At 42.6% G+C, this 24658-nt stretch overlaps 1 protein-coding gene across 1 annotated transcript in view; it reads right to left on the bottom strand.

Annotated features, from left to right (window-relative positions):
- The window catches only part of WASL (WASP like actin nucleation promoting factor), a 74186-nt gene that overhangs the window by 25311 nt on the left and 24217 nt on the right, over positions 1 to 24658 (bottom strand). The window contains exons 2-5 of the mRNA XM_073328229.2: positions 12098 to 12232; positions 9748 to 9834; positions 8956 to 9052; positions 4208 to 4231 (exon numbers count right to left, since the gene is read on the bottom strand). Coding sequence (XP_073184330.1) covers positions 4208 to 4231; positions 8956 to 9052; positions 9748 to 9834; positions 12098 to 12232 — 343 coding nt within the window. The remainder of the gene's footprint in view (positions 1 to 4207; positions 4232 to 8955; positions 9053 to 9747; positions 9835 to 12097; positions 12233 to 24658) is intronic.

The raw sequence follows: 24658 nt of genomic DNA on the forward strand, positions 1-24658 counted from the left end.
TCATACAGGAGGCAGCAAGACCTATTCACTGAGCAACATCTGGTTTGCTGGAACTGTTTGAATTCTACTTGCAGCCTTGGTAGAGTAACTAGTTAGTGCTCTCCATAGTACTCAAGTGCCCCTGCTCTGAGGGCTCTGGTGGCCCAACTCCAAGGTTCTTTACCTTGGTCTTCTGCCATGAAATGTTTAACTCCATAGTATGGACAGCATCTACCTGCCAAAGTCTGTCTCCTTCACAAGCAAGGCAGTGTCGTCTGTGTAGTCTTGGTTGATGAATGCTTCTTGACCAAACTGATTCTGATGTATGAATCAGCAAGTTCCAACATCTAGTTAATAGCTCAACAGAATAGTGGAGGAGTGAGAATGCACCCATGCCGCACACCTGATGTTGTGCAGAAAAGTGGTGAAAATTGAGGACCAATGCATACTCTTGCACCTGTTCTGGTATTAAGATTTTGCACTAGCTTTCCCAGAATATCTGGAATGCTAATTATCAGTATGAGCCAAAGTGCTGACCTTTTGGTGGAATCAAAAGCCATTTTAAGGTTGATAGATGCCAGGTGAAGCAGGTGGTTAAATTCTCGCTGCAGCTCAACCAGAAGCTGGAGGGTAAGAATAGCATCCATCACTGACCATCCAACAGTGAAACCTGATTGTTGTACACAAACAATACCTATTAAGGAGTACCTGCATCCTACCAAGCGGAATGTGAATGAACATCTTTCCAGGGACCATTAATGCTATTGGCCTGTAGGTGCACCACAATGTGTGAGATGCTTGCCCTTGTTCAGGGACATTGTGATGCCATCTTTCCATTTTGCTGCTACTCTGATGTCCACACTTAACAATAGTTGATGCAGGCCAGTGCTCACTGGTTCCAAGGCACCTTTGATCAGCTTGAGTGGAATACCATCAGGTCTGTTCTGAAACTTTTGGATGGCCTTTTGTAATTCCAGGGACTAACACTGATCCTCTGTCACTTGAGCATCTGAAGTGGTGTGGTTTGCCAGGTCAGGCAGCTCTGGACAGTCATCAACATGTTTGTAGTTCAACATGCTTTCATAATGTGTTTTCCATCTGCCCAGAACCGCGTCCACTGATGAGGAGGGACAGCAATCTGGTTTCATAATAACGATGTTAGAAGGCTTTTATGGCTGCCAGCCAGGAGCTTGATTGGTCCGTACGCAAGATGTACATTGTTATTCTTAGGCCATCCTCTGCTTCATCAGCCAGGGGTTTGATGTAGATCTCATGGTCATGTTTTGCAATGGGCCAGAAAATGCCTTTGTGTTTACATTCCTGTACATCTCGCAGATTCCATGCTTCTACTTTTGCACTAATATCACACCTTAAGTTTAGAAGTTGGTAATGTTACTCCTTCAACAGTAACTTGATTGCTTTATGGCAAATGGGCCTCTGTGGCAATAACCATTTTGTAATGGGTGAGTTCTTTGACAAACTGTCCTGTACCCAATGCTGTTTAGTGTTAATGCATTCCATGTGGTGACATAGAACACGCGTCTAACATCTGGTTTGGACCATCAGGAAGCTGCAGTCATTGGGGTATTTCATTGTTCTGGGAAACTGGAATTAGCAGTAGCATTATTGATGGCTGACTAGACTGTCACCAGATCTGCCTACCAAAGTTTCCTGGGCCAACTTGCTGCTTCCAGGATTATTACCATAAGGGGTTTCCTAAGCTTTCTCAAGACGCTTCATATTAGAGGAATCGGTGGGTAGGCATACATTACCCTCAGTGATCCTGGGATGAGGAATGCAATGGATTGTGAACCAGAGCTCAGACCCTCCCTGGAACAGAAATTGACATTTTGCCTCTGAGGAAGTCCACGACTAGAAGCCCTCGCTGGTGGAAGTGTTCTGTATGATGGAATCCTTGACTGAACATTTGCGATCTCATGAGAACTTTCTGCTTCGTGATTTGCTAGGGTATCTTCTTCTGACAGGTGCAGAGCTACTAAGGTGATGTGACAGCCTAACACACCAATTCCCAACAGAGAAGGAGGATAATCAAGCCCTTGCTTGTTCACATAGAACATTGTTGCAGTATTATCTGTCATAGTTCGGCCCCGGACCATGGGCAGGAAAGCTACACAGGCTAATCAAAAAGCTCTAGAACATTTATATGTAGGGAAGGATTAAGTCTCCTTGAGTGTCCAAAGGTCTTTTTGATTTGGTCTTAGTGAGCTCTCCACAGGATGCAAGGACAGTGTGTAATTAATGAGGGGTTTAAACCAACAAGTTTTGCAGAAAACTTTTTTGGAATGAAATTAATATGGTCTGATTTTTCTGATACCAGCTACTTTAAAGAATTCTGATAGCAAAACCTTTCAATAAGTGTCACAGTTTAAAATATTTTCTTCTTTTAAAAGAAGAACGAAGGACAGTTCTGCTTCCCTGTTGATGTTTATGTGTTTTCAGCAGGGAAGACTGGACAGGCCTAAGACATCAAACATGCTCAGCTCATTCCTTTTCAGGCTCTTCCCCAGACACAGAGGCCTGCTATGTGGCAGCCTCTTCAGCAGCAGCATTGGTATGAGACCAACCAGGTTCCAAACTCCTCCCCAGGACTTGCAGAGTAATTCCACTGCACCACAGCATTTCCCAGGAATCACTGCTTTCCAGTTTCAATCCCATTCAGTTCTCAGTGTGCTCGATATCAAAGGTGGGGTAACCCCCTCCCTCACCTCTCCACTGTGCACATGCACATACTTGTGCCTCCTCCTCCTCCTCCTCACATCTGAAGAAAGATCCACCCCTTATGCAACTGCTTGTTTCCTCAAATCCCTTAGAGAGGCTGAAGGGACACCCCCTTCTGTCTTCAAGTCTTTCTGGTGAAAATAGCATGCCTCCTTTCTCCCTGCAGCCTAATGCCTGACTGCCTTCTCCATACCTATGGATGAATCCATCCCCACACCACCCACTGCCTCCCCTCTCTCCTAGTCCATGGTAGTGGTAGAAGTGAAAAAGAAAGCATCTTTCCTGGCCTGACTGTTTGAAGTTTCTCCCCAGGCCCCATGGATCAGTCTGGGGTTGTTACGCATACCCCATTTAGTGCTAGATGCTCCCCAAGCCCTTGAAAAATATTTGGGAGTGAAGGGGCAAGCCATCCAGCCCCATTTCTCGCCACTGCCATCCTGGTGTGGAACTGAAGGGGGACTTCTGAATATACACAGGCTCCCATTACTCCTCAACCCTGTGCAGGGGCCTAAGAAGTGAAAAAAGGGACTTCTCCCGGCTGCCCATTGCTTCCTGGCTCCATGCAGAGACTCTGGGAGAAGGAGACACTTCTCTGTTCTTAAACTCAAACAGCAACTCTTGTGCCTTGAGAAAATTGTGCATGTGCGCTCTTCCACTCAGTGCAGGGCCAAGAGTGATGTCTCATAAGTACTGAACATGAAGACAAGGGAGTTCTACTGACCAGCATAACAGAGAAATCAACTGTACACAAAGTGCTGTCAAATGGATAAAATAACCGAACTGAGAAGGAGATTTTTTTGCTGGCTTTGCAGTTATTGTAATCTTAGATGCTGCAAATAGGTTGAAACAGTTTTCTGGAAGATCAGGCAGAGCACATGCCCTCAAGTTTCTAGTAGCACTTTGAGCTGAGAAGACAGTAAACTTCACAAAGTGAACTAAAGCCATTTTGTCTTCCTAAATTAACAGGTAGTTCCAATGCCTGTTCTGCTTTTATAAGCAGCAGCACAAAACTGTCAAGACTTAGATCAATTTCACTGTTGCAGTTCAGAACCTTACAGATACTTGTGAAAGATGAGAATGTCAATTTTACACTGTTAAAAAAAATCACTGCCTATTAAGACTTAAGCACTCCTGTTTTTAAGATAAAAAGGCCATACCCTCTGATTTTATTGTTGTTTGCAACTTGATTGCTGCAATTTGGAATTCATTTGTATATGACTCTATGGTTTGCCTTACTTGTAGACAATTCCGAACCTTAGTTCTGATCTCATTCAATAGCTGGCCCCCATCTTCACTGGTAGTGGTCATGAACTACTGTACAGGTAAGTAATCATGTAAACATTAAAATTCTGATTTACTGGATTGATCCTTTCAGGACTGTTTAATACAACCATTAGGTTACGTTAAAGAAAGCCAAAAGTCAGCGATTATGTCTAAATATGAAGGAGTTAAGAAAAATGAACTGCAGTAACCCTATGCAAAAGCTTACCATTCAGTGGGTCCCGTCTTTTTTCTGTTAAAGAGACAAAACAAAAAAATATTTATTCAAAAGGTAAAACTGAATTCTTCAACATTACACATCTCCATAACTTGTAGTTTTACAAATTATAAAGACTTCCTACATCTGAATTTTACTCTTCTAGTAATATACAAATTATCCATAATTGCAATTTTGTTTTATTTTAGTAGTTGTATTTTTTGTCCAAGAACAGAGGAAAAGATACCAGATTTAGCCCATTTATAAACTGATTTAAATCTGAAACACAAAGTTTAGCACAACAGATCAGTGAAATCATGTATATATCATGAAAGCCCCCGATCCTGCAAGAGTTTACAATTGGGACTCCTCATGCTTACAGCTAAGCATATGCTTAGTCTTTGGAAAGTCAGGGCCTTAGATTATATGCCACAGAGAGCCGAATCACAGCAAAATTAGAAATTACAAAACTATAAAACCCACATTAGGAAAGAACTAGTTGTTTGAACAGTTTACACTGAGTAGGACTGTGTGGACCTAACTATTTTTCCAACTGAAAATTTGATTCAGGCCAATTTGAGGCCGTAACATCTTGTACGGTGAAGTGTTCAAATAATGTTAGTTTTCAAATGAAAAATAAAAAAAATGTGTCTGATGCAAAGATTGTTAAAGCAGACTTCTAAAGAGAATGCACTATACTCTGTAAAGTCCTCTCTGAACAGACACCATGCTTTAGTCATTTATGTAAAACTACTCACAATCTGAAGTGCTTATATAGTGCCTTTATCAGTAGATCTCACAGCACTTCACAAAGGAAGCATCAACCCCATTTCACAGATGGGAAAACTGAGGCAGAGGTGAAGCAACTTGCCCAAGGTCACCCAGCAGGCCAGTGGCGCTGTTGGGGTTAGAATACAGGTCTCCCAAAGTCACAGTCCACTGCTCTATCCACTAAGAAACACTGTCCCCACTGAAGCAGAAAATATTACCATTTTGAAATATTAGAATTTAATTGCAAGTATTTCATATAGATCTAAAGCTGAACAAGCCAAATAGGGCCAACTTGGCCACCAACCTACGGCAACCTAACTTTAACAAGCAGAGGGGTCAGCTTTGATGTTCAACTCTACTATTTAAAATGGCTTTCCCTCCAACAATATTATTCTCTTCTTCACCCATATGCACTCTTCTGTTTGTAAATGCTTATGTGAGACATATTTGGGATCAGCTCATTTCTTTTTTGGAATTAAAGTGGGAAGGTTTATTTTAGATTTACTTTATTGCACAAATGGGTGTGTATTTTTATTCATCTATATTAGCTTCCTGATCATCTCTCCTAACGCAGCAGGCAGCTAAATATGAAGTTTCTGGTTTAAAAGCAGCCTTGATGTTAAAGGCACTGAGCACCCACACTACAAATGAAGTCAACCGAAGTGGCACGTACTCAGCGTTTTTGATTAAGTATGGATTTAAGATGACTAACTTCTTCAAAGCAGGGTGACTAATTACAACTTTCACAGCTACCTATTTCCAGTAAGGCAACTGAAACTGAGCATAAAAGCTCTGGTGAATAGCAACTGGATTGCAGGGGAAGTAGCAGCTTTCCTCCTGCAGTTAGATGTTCAAAGAAAAGCTGCCAGCTGTTACTCTCTAGAAATGGCTGGACGGTTTTTAAGAAGACTCTCGAGATCTAAATTGGGAGTCAGTGTAAGACTTCTAGTTCTGTTCCTTCAGAATTTAAGGTAAAGGCAGGTAAGGAGATCTTTTCAGGGGAGGTGAAGGGAGAAGGGACTGACAAGAAGCAAAGGTCACAGCTGCAGGTCTACAAGAAGGTTAAATGACCTTCCCAGCCAAAACCTGTAGCATTTTAGAACAAAAAACTCTCCCTAACACCCCACAAACCAATACAGCTTGGGTGTGGGGGTGGAAGATACAGTAAAGACTCTTTGCTCCTATTTCCTTTTATTTTATCCATTTAGCTACATGGGCTAAAGACTTTTGTTTTGTGGGAGTTCTCAACTGTGCTTAATTAGGAGTCAGTCACAGCCATGTACCACCAAAAACCTCCAATCACCCAATCAGAACATGTTCAGTAATTGTTCTTTCCCTCCATACTACCTCTCATTTTATTCTCTCCTTCCTTCACCCAGATTCTCTTTCTATCCATCCATTCCTCCTCCAACTCAATTTCTTTCTCCTCTTGTTTACTACCCAGTCAATCCATCCTCCTTTCCTCGTTTACCTGCACCCAGTCCTACCAGACCATTCTGCTACACTCTTCCCTCCACACTGTACTTTCTCTTTTGAGGAACACCAGGGGCCTCCCCTCTTCTTCCTGTCTTCCAAATCTCTATTTTAGCCTTGCCAGATGAGCTCCTGGGGTAGCTGTTGCTGCTGCTCCTGGGCACCTCTGTTAATCAGTGTCCTTATCACATCCCAGCACTTCTAGTAGGAAGCGGTTGGCAGAAAACGGGGAAGAGCAGGAAGCAGCAAGTAGGCATTCTATGTGCAAGCCTCAGCTCCAAGACCTAGTTCACAAGGGCATAGAATTGTCCTGCTCAGCCCCTGCCAATGATGAAAATCCTCAAGGGACACCTGGAAACTTTCCCAGTAGTCCTGCGGGCTAGTCAGAGCCTCCCAGGAGTACTTTGGCAGTGTGACCACTTGCCAATATGTCAGGTGGCACCTGTTCCATGTGAAGTTTATTTTGAGATATACACTAGAGCGGTAGGATTCTTGTAAAAAGCAGAAAAAAAATGAACATTCCAGTGTTTGGCATTATTAAAATAATTCCTTGGAAGTCTAGAGTATCACCCATTACCAAAACTGCTCAATATTTATGACTATTCTAATACCATGTGCAGACAGCACTAAGAGCATTAGAATACATTATTTCTACATCTGATGAATCAAGGTGGAGATACATCAGAAGCATTATGTAAACATATCAAATTACTAATCAAGCTATACTGTGTAGTCTTTAGATAAGTGAGAAATACAGTAGCTATAATTCAAACACCCAGAATTAGATAAAATCCTGTCTGAGGTATATACACATTCAGAACTCCATCTGGTGGCTTGATCTGAGAACTTCACGAGTTCTGTACATGAAAGGAAAAAAACCTAGAAATGAATTAAAAAGGAGAAAACCAATCAACTGAAAACTATATAATTAAGTAGCTGTTGATTATGTAGCGTTTTAAATTAAAATGGAGAAACTTTACAAAAAGGATGAATAAGTCACAGTGTTACTATGGTGCATAAAACATGAAGTTCAAACACACAAAGCGGTACAGGTTAATAATGGCATGCTTATATTGTGTTGTAAAGTAAAAGTGTCTTTACATGAAAAATACTACATTAAAAACTAACATTTTTATGAAATCATCTTTTTTCTGTATTTTTGAAGAAAGTTTACCATGGCCAACATCGTTCAGAAGTCTGCTCTGCAGCCATATATGAATAAAGGCTTTTCAAGTTTTAAAATGTTGCTTTGCTTTAGTATCATCTTTATGAGAGTGAAACTTGGGGCTTGTGAAAGTTGCAAGGCTGATAGCCTTGGAGAATATATTTACCCAATGAACAGTTAAAGCACAGACACCATTCCTGCGAGTTTCCACCACTGTACCTCACTAACACATTCTAACTCCGGACGTTCACAAAAGGACTTAAGTTTTGTGATGCCAAGTGTCACAATACCTAACTTTTAAGTGCCTAGCTAATCACAGGAACTACACTGCAGGTGTATTCAGGTTTTGGCCTCTGACTGATTACCAATTGTTAGGCCAGCAGATTTGTCACAGCTTTTTTTTTTTTTTTTTTAAATCAAAAATAATGGCACAGTCATAGTAAATTTAGTAAAAGTCACTTGACTGCTATCTGATTTTTGATAAATATCCTCTTTGCGTCATCAAGGGGGCATCAATCATTCACAGCAGCACCATCTATCCCCGGAGCCACAATCCTAAACTTGGAGCCAGTGTCCCTTGGCGCTGGACATAGCACACTGCTCTGGGTGTTGCAACTAGGTTCATGGGGGGTTGCAGCACCCTCTAGGTTTCACTCACCCAACCCTCCATCATGATGGGAGGGATGGTTGGGCCATACCTGGAGCAGGGAGCCAGCCCCACAGGACACAGGAGCTGCAGAAGCCACCACTGTGGGATGAGACACTGACAGAGAAAAAACTCAAACGGGGGAGACAAAAGTAACAAATTTTCTGTTTTTTTTTTTTCATGCCATAACACACATGTAGCCTTACCAATTGTGACTAAGACATTTCTCCACTAATAACTCGATTGATGCCAACAATCAATTTCACATGGACTACTGGACACACCAGATAGTAAGAGATTTCAGTTACTAATCATTTGGGCCAAATTTAAACAATAGAGTTAGTTAAGAGAAACCCAGAAATGAATGGCTGGTCAGTTTAATTTGCCCACAATTTACATAAAGATTTCCAGTTCACAAGTAAACTTTCTTTACCCCTTCCTGTCTGTACTTTCAAATACCACATATTAGAGGAGCTTCAAATTGCAAAGAAACTTTAAGAGGAATAAACTTTTGTATTACCTTCAGGAAATTTGTACTGTATATTTTTCTATATCACACACACGAAATAAGCTTACACAGGGAAATTAATGCCTAAATATGGCAATAAGTTCTTAAATAGCTTTCAGATATAGAAGCATCAACTAATCCCCCAGACACCCATAGCCTAGCCTCAATTTAAATGACATGTTAAATTGAATATTTACCAGATTTTCTTTGCCGTCGTCCAAGCAAATCAGTTATTGTTTTCCGGAATTTTTTAGCTTCTTCTTCATTAGCAAAATTAAGACCAACCTGGCATGTCTGAAAGAAAACATCAGTTTTTTCCCCCCATAGAGACCAAGAAAGTTGTTTTAAAGTTTTCTAAAAAAAGCTTAAATTGTGAAATATTCTAAAAATTAAGTAAACAGACTTTGTTTATGAAGGAATAAGCTGGAAACAATTAAGACTCATCACCTTATAGTTGTAAGTGAAGAACGTAGAAGCAAATATTAATGTCAAATTTAAAAACATTCAAATTGTGGATTTTTTTTAACAAGATGCGTGAAGTCCCATTTTGTCATATCTGAGCAAAATTTCAAGTACAAAGAATGACAAAAATGAAAATTTTACGTTAAGGGTACATAAAAATTGCTTATGTACTTGAAAATGCTCGTTTGGTGACACTAATGAAGCAACTATCAGTTGCAACTGAGGATGTTACTTCCTTGCCAGAGAAAGAGCACATTAAAGAGGTTTTTTTGTGCTCCTGTTCCATTCGTAGTTTAGATGTTCTATTTTATCAGTGACATTAGAAAAAGTTCTTATTTATAATTAAATCTGCAACAAGTTGCTAGAAAGAAGATATAGGTAATACTGTACTTTATAAAATTGTTTGATTTACAAAGTGAAAGGTGAAAAAACATATGAGATATTAAAAAGTTATTGTACAAAGAAAAAAAGCAGGACAAACATTTTAAAAATAGCTATTCAAGAATTAAGTTACTATTGAAACTTACATCTCCAGCAAAGGTATGAAAATATCCTTTAGGACTATTATATACAAAATTATTGTACAGTTCCTGCTCCCACAAGAGTTTCCCATCCTGGAAAGGAAAGAAATGCAGATACTGAAAACTGAAGATAGTAATAAAAAAAAGAATGACTAGACAAACTTGTATTGCAATAGTGCTCAGAGGCCACAACTGGAGACCACAGTCCTATTTTGCTAGACACTGTACATGCACAATGAAGAAGAGATGGTGTCTTCCCCACCGAGCTTACAATCTAAGTCAGATGATTACTGGAGCTTGCAGGAAAGCCAAATTATTCTTACAGGTTACTATATTATTGCCCAAGTTTCCAGATATTATCAAACTATATCCTTCAAAATTTTATACATATACAAGGACACTGGTCAAAATTTAAATAACGGGATAAAATAAGACAGAGGCTATGGAGCCTTTCATTTATAGGTAGCGGTGTCATATCAAGGTCAGGTTTGTAACAACTGGAAATAGTTACGAAATTTCACCTTTGCGGTGTTCTAATATGTCTGAATGAAAGGTGTTACACGAGTGCAATATCAAAAGAATAGGTGGTCTCAGCCCAGTGCCTAATGATCAAGTGACAAAAATCACAGACGTACAGCTCCTCAGCGCTCAAGTCTCTTGAGCACGGGATTTAGGCACCTTTGAAGGCTTTATCTCTGTCTGAATTGACACACATTGGCAGGGTAGAATTAAATATCAGATAATTACACAGCATACTTAAATATGAAAAATGCCCCCAACAATTTCCTTCCCTCCCCCATCATAGAAACGTGGGGCTAGAAGGGACCTCAAGAGATCATCTAAATCATCTCTCTGTGCTAAGGCAGGAATAAGTATACCCAGACCATCCCCGACAGAGGTTTGCCTAACCTCTTCTTAAAAACCTCCAAGGATAAGGATTCCACAACCTCACTAGTAACCTGTTCCAGTGCTTAACTATCCTTACAGTTAGGTTAGATAATAGGAAAAGCATTCTATATCTTCCTTGCTGCTGGGGTGAAAGTAAAACACATGACTTACCGGTATGAGGGCTGGCGCCTCGGACGGAAGGGGCAGGGCTGGGGGGGGCAGCGTCCCCCAGCCAGACCATCCACACTAGCTGGCCCACGCTGCGACAGTCCTTTAAGCAGGGTCCTTTGCCATGGCAGTGCTTTAACATCGCTGCCCCCGCATCAGTGGCCCTGCTGGTAGGGACCTGGCAGGGCTGCCAATGGGGGGGTGGGAGGGGCACAAAAGGGGCAGCGATGTTAAGAACAGCAGGGTGTGGGCCGGTACTGTCGGCCACTTTTTACTGGTATGCTGTACCAGCCTGTATTGGCTTACTTTCACCCCGCTTGCTGCGAACTAAGAGGACAAACAGGGAGAACGACTGATCACTGTCCATTTTGTTAACCTTTTTCATATTTGAAGCTTATGTCTCCCTCATTCCTTGCCTTCTCTTCTCTAGAACTGCACCTGTTTCTTCTTTCACCTTTCTTTACAGGTCATGATTTCTAAACCTTTTATCATTTTGTTGCTCTCTTCTGGTGTGTCTCCAATTTGTTTACATCCTTTCTGTAAGTGTGGTGCCCACAACTTAAGTGGAGGCCTCACCAGGGACAAGCAGAGCTGAACAATTACTTCCCATGTCTTATGGCAATCCTGTTAAATACATCCCAGAAGGACATTTGCCATTTTCACAACAGCACACACTCATGTTCAATTTGTGACCCATTACACCACTCAGATTCTTTTCTGCAGTACTGCCTCTCCAGTTATTCCCCATTTTGTATTTGGGCATTTGATTTTCATACTTAAGTGAAGTACTCCATTTGCCGTTACTGAATTTCATAGTGTAGATTTCAGATCAATTCTGCAATTTATCAAAATAATTTTGAATTTCAATCCTGTTCTCCACAGTGCTTACAACTCCTCCAAGCTTGCTGTCATCCACAAATTTTATAGGAAGACTCCACTCCATCATCCAAGTCATTAATAAAAATATTAACTATTACTGGACCCAGCACAGACTCCTGTGGGATGCCACTTGACAGGTTCTCCCAGTTTGACAGTAAGCCATTGATTCTGAATACAGTCTTTCAGTCAGTTATACACACCACTCATAGTAATTTCATCAAGACCATATTTTCACAGTTTGCTATCAGAATGTCACATGGGACTTTATCAAAGTCTTACTAAAATCTAATAGGTGTAATTCTTGCATTACTCACTTTATAACATCCCTTTATGTAATTCATGCAAACAATTCAAGGAAACATTTAATATAAAATGACCTTATCTTAGCAAGTAAAAAATTAGACAGAGAAATGTTTCTTACCTTGATGTCAAATATTCTGATAAAATAAGACCTTTGTGGATTGTCTTTTACAAGGCAGGCTACTCCACAGCATTTTTTTGACCACATGGCATTGCGATCTGCTGCATATATCTGGACAACTGCTGAAGACATTGTCTAAAAAAAGATGAGAAAGTTCACACTGGTTAAAGCTTAAAATTAAGAGTTCCACATTCCTTCTTCTAGAGAAACCTACACCTAGTTTGATTCTATGTATCAAGCAGCAGCAACAAATCACCAGTTGTCAAGCTCAGGTCGTCTAAACTTTTTTTTTTATATCATAGAATCACACTAACGTCAGAACGGACCATTATGATCGTCTAGTCTGACCTCCTGCACAACGCAGGTCACAGAATCTCACCCACCCACTCCTGTTACAAATCCCTAACCTATGTCTGAGCTACTGAAGTCCTCAAATCGTGGTTTAAAGACTTCAAGGTGCAGAGACTCCTCCAGCGAGTGACCCATGCCTCATGCTGTAGAGGAAGGAGAAAAACCCCCAGGGCCTCTGCCATTCTTTCCTGGGGGAAAATTCCTTCCCACCCCAAATATGGCGATCAGCTGAACCCTGAGCATGTGGGCAAGACTCACCAGCCAGACACCCAGGAAAGAATTCTCTGTAGTAACAGGCCATTGGGCATATTTACTGCTAATAGTCAAAGATCAATTAATTGCCAAAATTAGGCTATCCCATCATACCACCCCCTCCATAAACTTATCAAGTTTAGTCTTGAAGCCAGATGTGTCTTTTGCCCCCACTGCTCCCCTTGGAAGGCTGTTCCAGAACTTCACTCCTCTGATAGTTAGAAACCTTTGTTTAATTTCAAGTCTAAACTTCCTGATGGCCAGTTTATATCCATTTGTTCTTGTGTCCACATTGGTACTGAGCTTAAATAATTCCTCTCCCTCTCCGGTATTTATCCCTCCGATATATTTAGAGAGAGCAATCACAGCTCCCCTCAGCCTTCTTTTGGTAAGGCTAAACAAGCCAAGCTCTTTGAGTCTTCTTTCATAACACAGGTTTTCCATTTCTCAGATCATCCTAGTAGCCCTGTGATCAACCAATATTCTGAGGTACTTCTCCTCCTCTGTTACTTCCAAGTGATGCGTCCCCAGTTTGTAACAATAATTCTTATTAATCCCTAAATGAATGACCTTGCACTTTTTACTATTAAATTTCATCCTATTACTATATCCTTTTGTAAGATCCTTTAGATGTCCTTTTAAAAAAGAATAGGATTTTGAGAATTCTTAACTGGACACCAGCTAGTAGAAATAAATACAAGCAAGAAGCGGATAGGTAACTGGGATGATGGTACAGGTGATGGAGTTAGCATCTGTTTGCAAAGCACCTATGCAAAAGTTAATGGGAACGTGAGAACACTCAATAGAGAGAATTATTTAATTGACTCAATTAGGACTTCCTTACACTAGGATTTTTAATAATGTTTTCACATGTTAATTAACATGTTTCCTGTCAACTCTAGAATTTATGATGAGGTTAGTTAACAAACAATTAAAAACAATTGAGGGGTGTCTCCAATGGGATTTTTTTTTAAAGATGAGAAACAGCTTCATTTTTCAGGTTTCAGAGTGGTAGCTGTGTTTGTCTGTATCAGCAAAAACAATGAGAAGTCCTTGTGGCACCTTAGAGACTAACAAATGTATTTAGGCATAAGCTTTCAAGGGCTAAAACCCACTCCATCAGATGAATGGAGTGGAAAATACAGAAAGTTTTGCTTTTTTCTGCAGCAAGTAATGTTTTAGAAACTAGGGAAAAGCAGCAAATCCCTACTCTTCTGCATCAACCACCATTGAGGGCCACACACATGGCAATTTATGCTTTCCACTGATACTCCACATTACTCAACTTCTGCAAGATTCATGCATAAGTAATTCTTAGTCTCATTTCAGGATCCAGAAACTTGGAAGCTCTGCTGGCAAAGCTCTTAACTTATTCATGTTTACTGTACCAATAGATGTTGCAAGTCAACCACTATGAATATCAACTATTTGAGTCTAACTTCAAAGCCAGTTTATTTTTCCAGTTTATAAGAACTGCCTGTATCGTAGCCTGAGAACATTGAACCAAGTCTCAATTTTATATATCTCAGAATTGTAGTACTGGAAGGGCCCTCAAGAGGTCATCTTGTCCAATCCCCTGCACTCATGGCAGGACTAAGTATTATTTAGACCATCCTCAACAGGTGTTTGTCTAACCTACTCTTAAAAATCTCCAATGATGGATATTCTACAACCTCCTTAGGCAATTCATTCCAGTGCTTAACTATGCTGCCAGTTAGAAAGTTTTTCCTATTGTCCAATCTAAACCGCCCTTGATGCGATTTAAGCCCACTGCTTCTTGTCCTATCCTCAGAGGTTAAGGAGAACAATTTTTCTCCCTCCCCTTTGTGACAACCTTTTATGTACTTGAAAAATGTTATGTCCCCTCTCAGTCTTCTCTTCTCCAGACTAAACAAAACCATTTTCCTCCCCAATTTTCCCTCATAGGTCATGTTTTCTAGACCTTTAATTTTTTTTTGTTGCTCTTTGCTGGACTTTCTCCACATAATTTCATTTAAAGTATGTTGACTGATGTGTCAGATTTTTTTGAAGTCATCTGATTTCAAGAGTTCAATTTCTGACAAAACATCCTGTGACATTCTGCATTCCAAAGCACCCCATATTTACCACAGTGATGTAATTATGATATGTTTTGTACAAAATATGCCTTGAGGTATTATTCTAAAAGTCTTGATCTGCTAAACATTAATATCTCATTGGATAGTATGTGCTGTCATTGTATGTGAAGTTATAAAGTTTTGCTATGTATGTGTTACTGAAAGATACTGTAAACTTGGAAACACCCACAACTAGCCTTTCAGGTACAACAGTGAAGAAGCTAGACAGTGCTAATGGCCCATCAATAAAGACAATGGACCACGGAAAAGGCTTGTCCTCACCTGAAAATCTTTCAGACAGCCTATGGATAATGACAGGTTTCAGAGTAGCAGTCGTGTTAGTCTGTATCCGCAAAAAGAACAGGAGTACTTGTGGCACCTTAGAGACTAACAAATTTATTAGAGTATAAGCTTTTGTGGGCTATAGCCCACTTCACTGGATGCACAGAATGGAACATATAGTAAGAAGAAATATATATACATACAGATAAGTTGGAAGTTGCCATACAAGCCATGAGAGGCTGATTAGTTAAGATGAGCGCTTATCAGCAGGAGAAAAAAAAAACTTTTGTAGTGATAATCAAGATGGACCATTTAGACAGTTAAAAAGGATCCTCACACCTTCTTGTCAACTATCTAAATGGGCCAGCTTGATTATCACTACAAAAGTTTTTAGTCATCGGAGGGTGCCATTGATATTGCTCATACTGGAAAGAAGTTATATTTTTATGAGCACACCACATTTCTTGGTCCATGAACCAGGTTTGGTTGTTTATTGTTACATTACCCTTTTTTTATGCCAACACATATATGTTGGTTTTATATAATTTCCACCAACCATATTTTTTTTACTGTAAATTTATGGTGAGATTACCTTATTTTAAATTTCACTTTCCTTTTTTAACGAAGGTACCCCATTTTTATTGGGCTTCTATTGTTTTCTTTCATTCTAATTCAGGTATTTATCATAATTTATTTTCTTCTGAAACTATTTTATAGGACCCTGTTTCATTTCCCCAGGCGCTGACATATATTACCAGATATACTTCCTGTGCCTTTCCACTGGTTACACCGGAAAGGACAAGAGTGCACTGGCGTATGGTACGTGTACGCACTTGCACCTTCCAGGTATCTTTGAATGACTGATTAATGTAAGGGTTTTGTTTTTTAGTTTCACTACTACTGAGGGGGACACCTGGGCCTCCCAGATGCATTCCCTAAGTTAGGCAGCAAAACAGCCTTTCCAGACCCTAAAGAATTAGTCCCAGACATACATAAGAAACTTCTACTCAATGCACAACCAACCACACTAGAGCATATTGCAAGTGGGGGAGGTTTAGATTGGATATTAGGAAAAACTTTTTCACTAAGAGGGTGGTGAAACACTGGAATGCATTACCTAGGGAGGTGGTAGAATCTCCTTCCTTAGAGGTTTTTAAGGTCAGGCTTGACAAAGCCCTGGCTGGGATGATTTAACTGGGAATTGGTCCTGCTTCGAGCAGGGGGTTGGACTAGATGACCTTCTGGGGTCCCTTCCAACCCTGATATTCTATGATTCTATGATTCTATATGAAGGAGAAGGAAGAAAAGGAGGAGAAAGTAGGACAACCTGGGTGACCACTCCATCTGAGTCAGATCAGGAGTTCACAGCAGATTGGCTAGCCAGGTCTATTCCCAGAGGGATGACATCCTAGGATCTAGATAGAATATAAACATTCTATAGGAAAAAAGTGAACTGAATGTACAACACAATGGTGTCAGAACAAATCTCTAGACCAGTGGTTCTCAACCTTTCCAGGCTACTCTACCTCTTTCAGGAAGTCTTATTTGTCTTGCGTATTCCAAGTTTCACCTCACTTAAACTAGTTGCTCACAAAATCAGACATAAAAATACGAAGTGTCAGAGCAAACTATTATTGAAAAATTGCTTACTTTCTCATTTTACCATATAATTATAAAATAAATCAATTGGAATATAAATATTGTACTTGCATTTCAGTGTGATACTTGAGCCTGTTTTTCACTTGTGGGCTTTGTCTGAAGCCTGAGCCCCACTCCCTGGGGCTGAAGAATGTAACAGCTTCACAGAGCCCCCTGTGGTGTGGGGTCCTGTTCAACTGCCCAGCTTGCTACTCTCTAATGCCAGCCCTGCACTTGCAATCCTCCTGAACCCATCCCAGGATCCCCCAGGTTGAGAAACACTGATCTAGATGAGTTGAGTACCCCCTGGAAGATCTCTGCGTACCCCCAGGGTTGAGAATCACTGCTCTAGACAGCTTAAACCGACAACTTTAAGTATAAACTCCTATTTCTCTCAATGGAATGAACTCCAAAGCCTGCTAATTGCATGTTTAAATTTCAGTGTTAACAATTTCACCTGAGTAAAGGAAACAAAACAGAAGTTGGGTAATCATATGAAAAACTGCACAAGGTACTGTGACTGATCTCATTTTATAGCATCCTAAATGGATGGAGCTTGTGCAAGTATTTGGCAGTGTGGTTTCCAACTCCACCATCATTATGAGGGCTCTACTATTAGACTATACTGTTCTTGTCTCATATTTGTGTTTTCCAATAATCACTTTCACTTCTTGGTAAGACTCCTTAACATAGGAACATGATAGTACCGGCCCTTCAACCTGGCCAAGTATTCAGAAGATGCTTAGCAGCAACTGGGAGAAGTTCTCACTTTCTACATCATCCTGGAAAGGAATTCCTCAAATACACCTAAAATGTATACACATCAAGTCTGGTATCTCATTCATTTGACCTTCCTGGAAATGTTTAGCCACCAAAAGAGAATTGGGGCAGGAAAGCTCCAACTACCCCGAATTCTATTACTTATTCCTTGGAACCAGAAGTTTTGTTGTAACTATGTTTAAAACGTAAGTCTTAAGCTATGTCTACATTTAAAATGCTACAGCTGCAGCACTGCAGCTACACTGTTGTAGTGCTTCAGTACAGACACTCACAACAGGAGGGGTTCTCCTCTTACTGTAGTTAATCCACCTCCCTCAGAGGCCTTAGCCAGGTCAAGAAAAGAATTTTTCTGTCAACTTAGCACTATCTACACCGGGGTTAGGTCAACCCAGCTATGCTATTCAGGGGTGTGGATTTTTCACACACCTGAGCAACGTAGCTGGGTGGACCTAACTTTTCTGTGTAGGCCAGCCCTTAGATGTTGAGAAGGAAAGGACTGTGGGGAGGAGCATCATTAGAGACTGGAAAGGTTTCCCTGTCTAAAAGTTTATCATCCTTTCTTCCCAAGACTGCATCTGCACTGGCATAAATGGGAGCTACGATATTATGTCACCCATTCCCATTGGTGCAGTTTGAGCTACTCTAGCTACACTACAACTAGAGGTTAGGCATTTTTGCAACTTGAGCAGGGCTAGATGACACTGTACAGCTTCAACCACTGCCATCACCACTCAAATTACAGGTCTCGTTTTTGCCAGCATAAACAAGGCAGAAGAAAGCAACAGTCCAAAATGGCAATAAGGAACTTTGTATCCAATGGAGAACCTCTGTACACTGATCTCCCATTCCCCTGGACCTCATGAAGTGGGACAGGCTCTGGGATTCACACGAAGAGAAGGGACGGGCAGGAACATAGGCTGAGAAAATATACATTACTCCACCACTGGGGCATGGAGAATGTCCAACGGCAATAGCTCCAGAAGCTGTATAATATTTCTGTCATCTCTATTAAATGTTACAGATATCCTCTAAAGGGTACCCTCCAGGGTGAGCTGCTAAACTCTGCTGAGGAGTTTGGAGTGGGGAAGGTGGAAGAAGGGTGACAAAGCTAATGCAGATGGCTCTGGCTTCCCACCCATACACCCATCCAGAGAGCCACAGGGTTTATGGGCTGGTACAACACCCTGTTCCACTTTCACCCCGATGGAAAGATAGATGAGACAAGGAAAAAATCTCAGATTTTCTTCTCAACCTCTTCTGGTGGGTCTTCCTCAAAGGAGGGTTGATCAGCTACACAAAATATATTAATCAGAAGGCTTGAAGAGTGCAATGACGTGTTTACAGCACATATGGAGATTTTCCTGTGGATAGACACATTTGACTTTTGGGTCCTTGAAAGACCTTACAGTATTTTGAAGCAAAATTTAGATCTCTCTTCGATGGCTTTTAGATTGTGCAGCTATCAAAGCTATCAAAGCCTGGCATTCTGCAGGTGGTTTCCTGAATCTTCATAGAGGACATTAGTCCCACATTTGGTACGTTCATTTATTGTAGCTTTAGATGCTATTTTTTGTGATTTAGATAAAATTGTATGAACTTTAACTTTAAAGCTATTACAGATTTTGATTAATGACCTGCCAGTATTTATTGTGTTTTTAAGTTAATTGTGGATTTAGATGGATTGACTGCTGAGGGACAAGATCGAGCCTTTAAATGAATAAAACAAACCACATTTCAACAGCAGTCCCCCTTAATGCATTTATCTTAAAACACCGTGTACAGAGTTTTTACTAGACAACCTTTGTTGTGGGCTCTAATTTAAGACAACCTGTCTCTCATAGCTGAAATGTCTACTCTACTTGAGAGTTGTGTTGTGAATATACATTGCACATATAACTTTTTATGCTCTCTTTACTGTTAACTTTCCAATTTTTCTGCCTGAAGTCAAGAGTATTTATTGAGAGAGAAGTCCACAACAAAAGGATGCTGCAAACTTTTACTTCACCGTTCAAATAAAGGTGACTGAGGAAGTGCAATGGAGAGCTACCACAATACTTCACTCAGAAAATGTGAAGGATTTTAAGAAGGGGTAGAACAGAGGTCGTGTCTAACACATTCACTCTGAAGACAAAACATATTTAAAAAACTAAAAGGCAAGGGACTAACAAAAAGACAACCCAACCCTTTGCAACAGATTCTCAGTGCTTCTCCAATCAATACAGTAGGAATAGAAATCATCTGCAAAAGTTCCCTGCTCAGGATTCCCTGGGTTGTGGAAATCCCCAGTGACCATAAAGTCACGCCAGAGGGGTTGGGGGGAAGAAGAGGATGAGTGGCTGGAGATGTAACTCAAACAATACAAAGTTAATGCTGAAGAACATGGAAAGTTGAGATTGACTATTTTAAGATTCCTTCACCTTCAGTGTTTCAATTCCAACATCTTCAGTGTTTTATAAGGAGAGATTAAAGAGGCTAGGACTTTTCAGCTTGGAAAAGAGGAGACTAAAGGGGGGATAGGATAGAGGTATATAAAATCATGAGTGGTGTGGAGAAAGTGAATAAGGAGAAGTTATTTACTTGTTCCGATAATATAAGAATTAGTGGCCACCAAATGCAATTAATGGGCAGCAGGTTTAAAACAAATAAAAGGAAGTTCTTCTTCACTCAGTGCACAGTCAACCTGGGGAACTCCTTGCCTGAGGAGATTGTGAAGGCTAGGACTATAACAAGACTTAAAAGAGAACTGGATAAATTCATGAAGGTTAAGTCCATTAATGGCTATTAGCCAGGATGGGTAAGGAGTGGTGTCCCTAGCCTCTGTTTGTCAGAGGGTAGAGATGGATGGCAGGAGAGAGATCACTTGATCATTACCCATTAGGTTCACTCCCTCTGGGGCACCTGGAATTGGCCAGTGTCGGTAGACAGGATACTGGGCTGGATGTACCTTTGGTTTGAGCCAGTATGGCCATTCTTATGTTCAAATTTTCATTAACTGGGAGCTCTCTCTTTTTTGGAGAAGTTGAAAAGGTAGGTATGTCATTGATTTTCATACTGATGAGTTTTCTCTGCATGGTTTATCCATAGGTTTTGGTTAAATTAACAGTTGTGACGCTTTATATTTAGTTTTTAACTTTGAAGTTTTTAAGATGCCTTGAACAGGAATACATCTAGAAGTCCACAATAAAAAAAATTAAATAAAAAAGGCATATAATTTCTTAAAAAGGTCAGACTAAAATTACAGACCATTTTAAACTGGATTTTTTTGTACGGGGAAAGAGAAAGCACACCATTTATTTCAATGAGATACTATTTCACACTTTTATTTGCAGAAACGTATCCACAATCTATTCCATAAATTAAACATACTGCTTATTTTTCCAGTGAAGCTGCTTTCAGGATGTTTGTAAGGATTTTAAGTCACCTGTTAAGAAAGTTACCACAGACACCCCACAAATTCCTCCTTGAGAAGATGCAGTATGATAAGCAACTTCACATCCACATTTTCTGAAACATTCACATTTTTGATCATATATAGCCTACACAACTTGCAAATGTTATTAATGCAGTTTGATAAGCACTCAACCTGCTATATTCAAGGAAATAGCAATCCCCATCACTTTCCCCAATATTCAGACTACAGGAGCTGCTCTTATTGTGGTTCACAAAAGTCCTACAATTAGGATGTGGCTAGACAAAATACCAAATTCCAGTTCAAATCAGACAACCCCAGGACTGGTTCAAAGGTGGAAGGAGGGGGGAAAGGCCCTTAACTAAACAAAGCATAATTTAAACTTCCTCCCCACCCCCCCGCAACCTCAATCCCTACCTAGAAAACAAATATTACTGAAGCCTTCCAGAAACAGGATGTAACCATAAACATGTTCCAGTACGACTATGCCACTCAAAGCTCTCTCGTAAATATTTGACTAAATCATCTCTCTGCCAATTTGTCTACAAAGATTTACTGCACTAGATACCAGCCTGACTTCCTTCTACCAATAAAGAGTGGCATGTGAATATTGTAAAGACCTGTTTACATCATTCACACATATAACCTCAAGTATATTGTTCCCGCCTATAAACCTACAAAATATGAATAGTCAAAATGCGTAGCTGCACGCATAAAACATAATAGTTGTGTCATGCTACTGAAGTTTTAAAAAACGGTTACTTTCTCATCACTGTTGTTCTTTGAGATGTGTTGTTCATGTCCATTCCACATTAGGTGTGCGCACGCCGCGTGCACGAGCGTCGGAAACTTTTTCCCGTAGTGGCTCCCGTTGGGCTGGTGGGCGCCCGAGTGGCGCCACTGCGCCGTGCATATCTATACCCCCGCCAGCCTGACCCCCTCCAGTTCCTTCTTGCCGGGAACTCCGACAGAGGAGTAGGCGGGTGGGTGGTGGAATGGATGTGAACACCACATCTCAAAGAACAGTTACGAGAAAGTAAGTAACCGTTTTTTCTTCTTTGAGCGCTTGTTCGCATCTATTCCACATTAGGTGAATCACAAGCTTACCTCTGGAGAAGGGTAGGAGTCACAAAACAACTGCTCAGAGGACTGCTCTGCCAACCGCTGCGTCCTCTCTGGCCTGCTGGTTGACTGCGTAGTGGGTCGTCAAGGTGTGCACCGAAGACCAAGTGGCTGCTCTGCAGATTTCCTGGATCGGGACCTGTGCCAGGAACGCCGTGGAAGTCGCTTGCGCCCTGGTCGAGTGGGCCGTGACCGCTGGGGCCGGAACACCTGCGAGCTCATAGCACGCCCGGATGCAGCTTGTAATGCAAGATGAAATCCACTGCGCCACCACTGGGGGCCTTTCATCCTCTTGGCTACAGCCACGAACAGCTGCGCGGATTTGTGAAAGGGCTTGGTGCACTCCAAATAGAACGCCAGGTACCAGAGGAGGAGAGCCTCGCGACAGAGTGGTGAGGAACGAGCCCCGCCCTGTTTGTTTATATAAAACATGGCAGTAGTATTGTCTGTCAGAACTGACACGCTGTGACCACTCAAAGCGGTGTGAAAGGTCTGGCAGGCAAGACGAACAGCCCTGAGCTCCTTCACGTTGATATGGAGCGACCGCTCTTCTCCGGACCACAACCCCTGCGTCATGAGGTCCCCTAGGTGAGCCCCCCATCCGTGGTCTGACACGTCCATCACTAGCGTCAGGTCCGGTTGTGGGGCAGCAAAGGGGATGCCTTCGCAAACCACAGGCTGGGACTGCCACCACAGCAGGGAGAACAGCACGTTCCTTGGGGCTGTCACTACCAAGTCCAGGAGGTCCCTGCCCGGGTGGTATACCTGAGCGAGCCACGCCTGCAGAGTCCTGAGCCTCAGTCTGGCATGCCTGACCACGTGCGTGCGTGCATGCTGCCATGTGGCCCAGCAGCCGCAGGCAGCACCTGGCCGTTGTCATTGGAAACTGGCGCAGGGAGGCCACCGCTTGCTAGATAGCCCAGCATTGGAATGCCGGAATTCCACTCTCCATGTGAGTACGAGCGTGGACTTGGGGACGTTGACCAGGAGCCCCAGCTCGCGGAACAATCTCAGGGCCACCTCCTCATGGCCGCACTTCTGCCTTGGATCGGCCTGCCAGGAGCCAGTCATCGAGGTATGGGTTCACCCGGATTCGCTGCCTCCATAAGAAGGCTGCCACCACCGCCATGCACATCGTGAACACCCTTGGGGCCACGGCTAGACCGAACAGGAGAACCGCAAACTGGTACTGTTCTTGGCCCACGGCGAAGCGTAGGAACCACCGAAGTGCTGGGTGGATGGCGATATGAAAGTATGCGTCCTTCATGTCAAGGGTGGCGTACCAGTCCCCTGGATCCAGAGAAGGGATGATGGCGCCCAGAGAGACCATGCGGAACCAGATGAGTACACCTTTCTGCCAAAAAGGTCCAGGCTTTTCGCCTCCTTGGCCTTAGGGGCCGGGGCCTGCTGTCCATGGCACTCCCTTTCATTTACCGCTGAAACCACTAGGGAGCATGGACTCGGGTGGCAGAACAGGAACTCATAGCCCTTAGCTGGGGCAAAGTATTTAAGCTCCACTCCTTTAGCTGTTGGAGCGCTGGAGGCCAGGGTCTGCCATATAGTCTTATAGTTGGACTGAATGGTCTTCATGAGCAGGAGCGCTATTCTGGATGAACCTTCGGGGCTCAAAATGTCCTCCTGTTCAACCGTCTCCTTGGCCTGCAACCCCAAGTTTTGGGCGACACTGCGCAGCAATTCCTGGTGGGCTCTATGGTCTATCGGCGGAGGACTGGACATCTCTATACCCGCCATCACCTCATCAGGGGAAGACAAGGAGATTAGCTGCTGCTCAACCCCCTCTGGTTGGTCCTCCTGCTCCCCATTTCCTGTGGGAGGGGCCTCCGGCTCAGGCCGGGGTGGGAGTCCATGGAACAGCACCGGGCTCAGTGCTGGTCTCTCCGGTCTATGCTGGGGGGATGCTGGAGGCCTGGATACTGATGCCTCTGGCACCGTCTGGCATCGGTGCAGGGACCAGGACCGCTGCACCGAGTAATGTGTGCCCTGGATGGGGCCCCTTGGCGGTCCTGATAGGCCCAGGGGTCCAAAAGGGCCAATGGCCTAGCGGCCCCCATTGGGTTGCCAGCTCCCGAGGGACCCTGCTGTCCGGGTCCCGGTGTGGGTAGCTATAGCAGCTAGAGTCGGCACTGGACTGCAGCGATGCCAATCGCAAAGGCCATGGCGGTGTCAACAATCTGTGCCGGAAGGAGAAGGAGCGGCTCCTGGCTTAGCGGGAGCGGTACCGGTATCCCCGGGACCGGGATCTGGACCGGGACAGGAGTTCCTTGGACTAGGACCGTCTGCGGGAGTCCTCTGGCGAGGGCCGTCTCAACTCCTCCCGGTGCCAGTCTCTGGGTGGTGCCGGAGAGCGGCATGCCCTTTCCAGTGCTTCTTCGCGTTGACCTGCTGCCGGTGCCGCAACCTCCTTCTGGGCCGCTGGCAAGCTCCGCAGAGTTGGAGCTCGACCAGGACTAACTCCGGGAGCGGTGCCGGGACGGTGTCCTCAAGCGGCACATCGTTGCCGGCTTACCCCTCGACGGCACTCAAGGCATGGGTGCTGGAGGGTTCTCCTGATACAGGAGAAGGCTCGCTACCAACAGCTCGATGAGGTCCTTTGCAGCCTCAAAGGTGCCA

This window comes from Lepidochelys kempii, chromosome 1, assembly GCF_965140285.1.
Source record: "Lepidochelys kempii isolate rLepKem1 chromosome 1, rLepKem1.hap1, whole genome shotgun sequence".
Taxonomy (NCBI): domain Eukaryota; kingdom Metazoa; phylum Chordata; order Testudines; family Cheloniidae; genus Lepidochelys; species Lepidochelys kempii.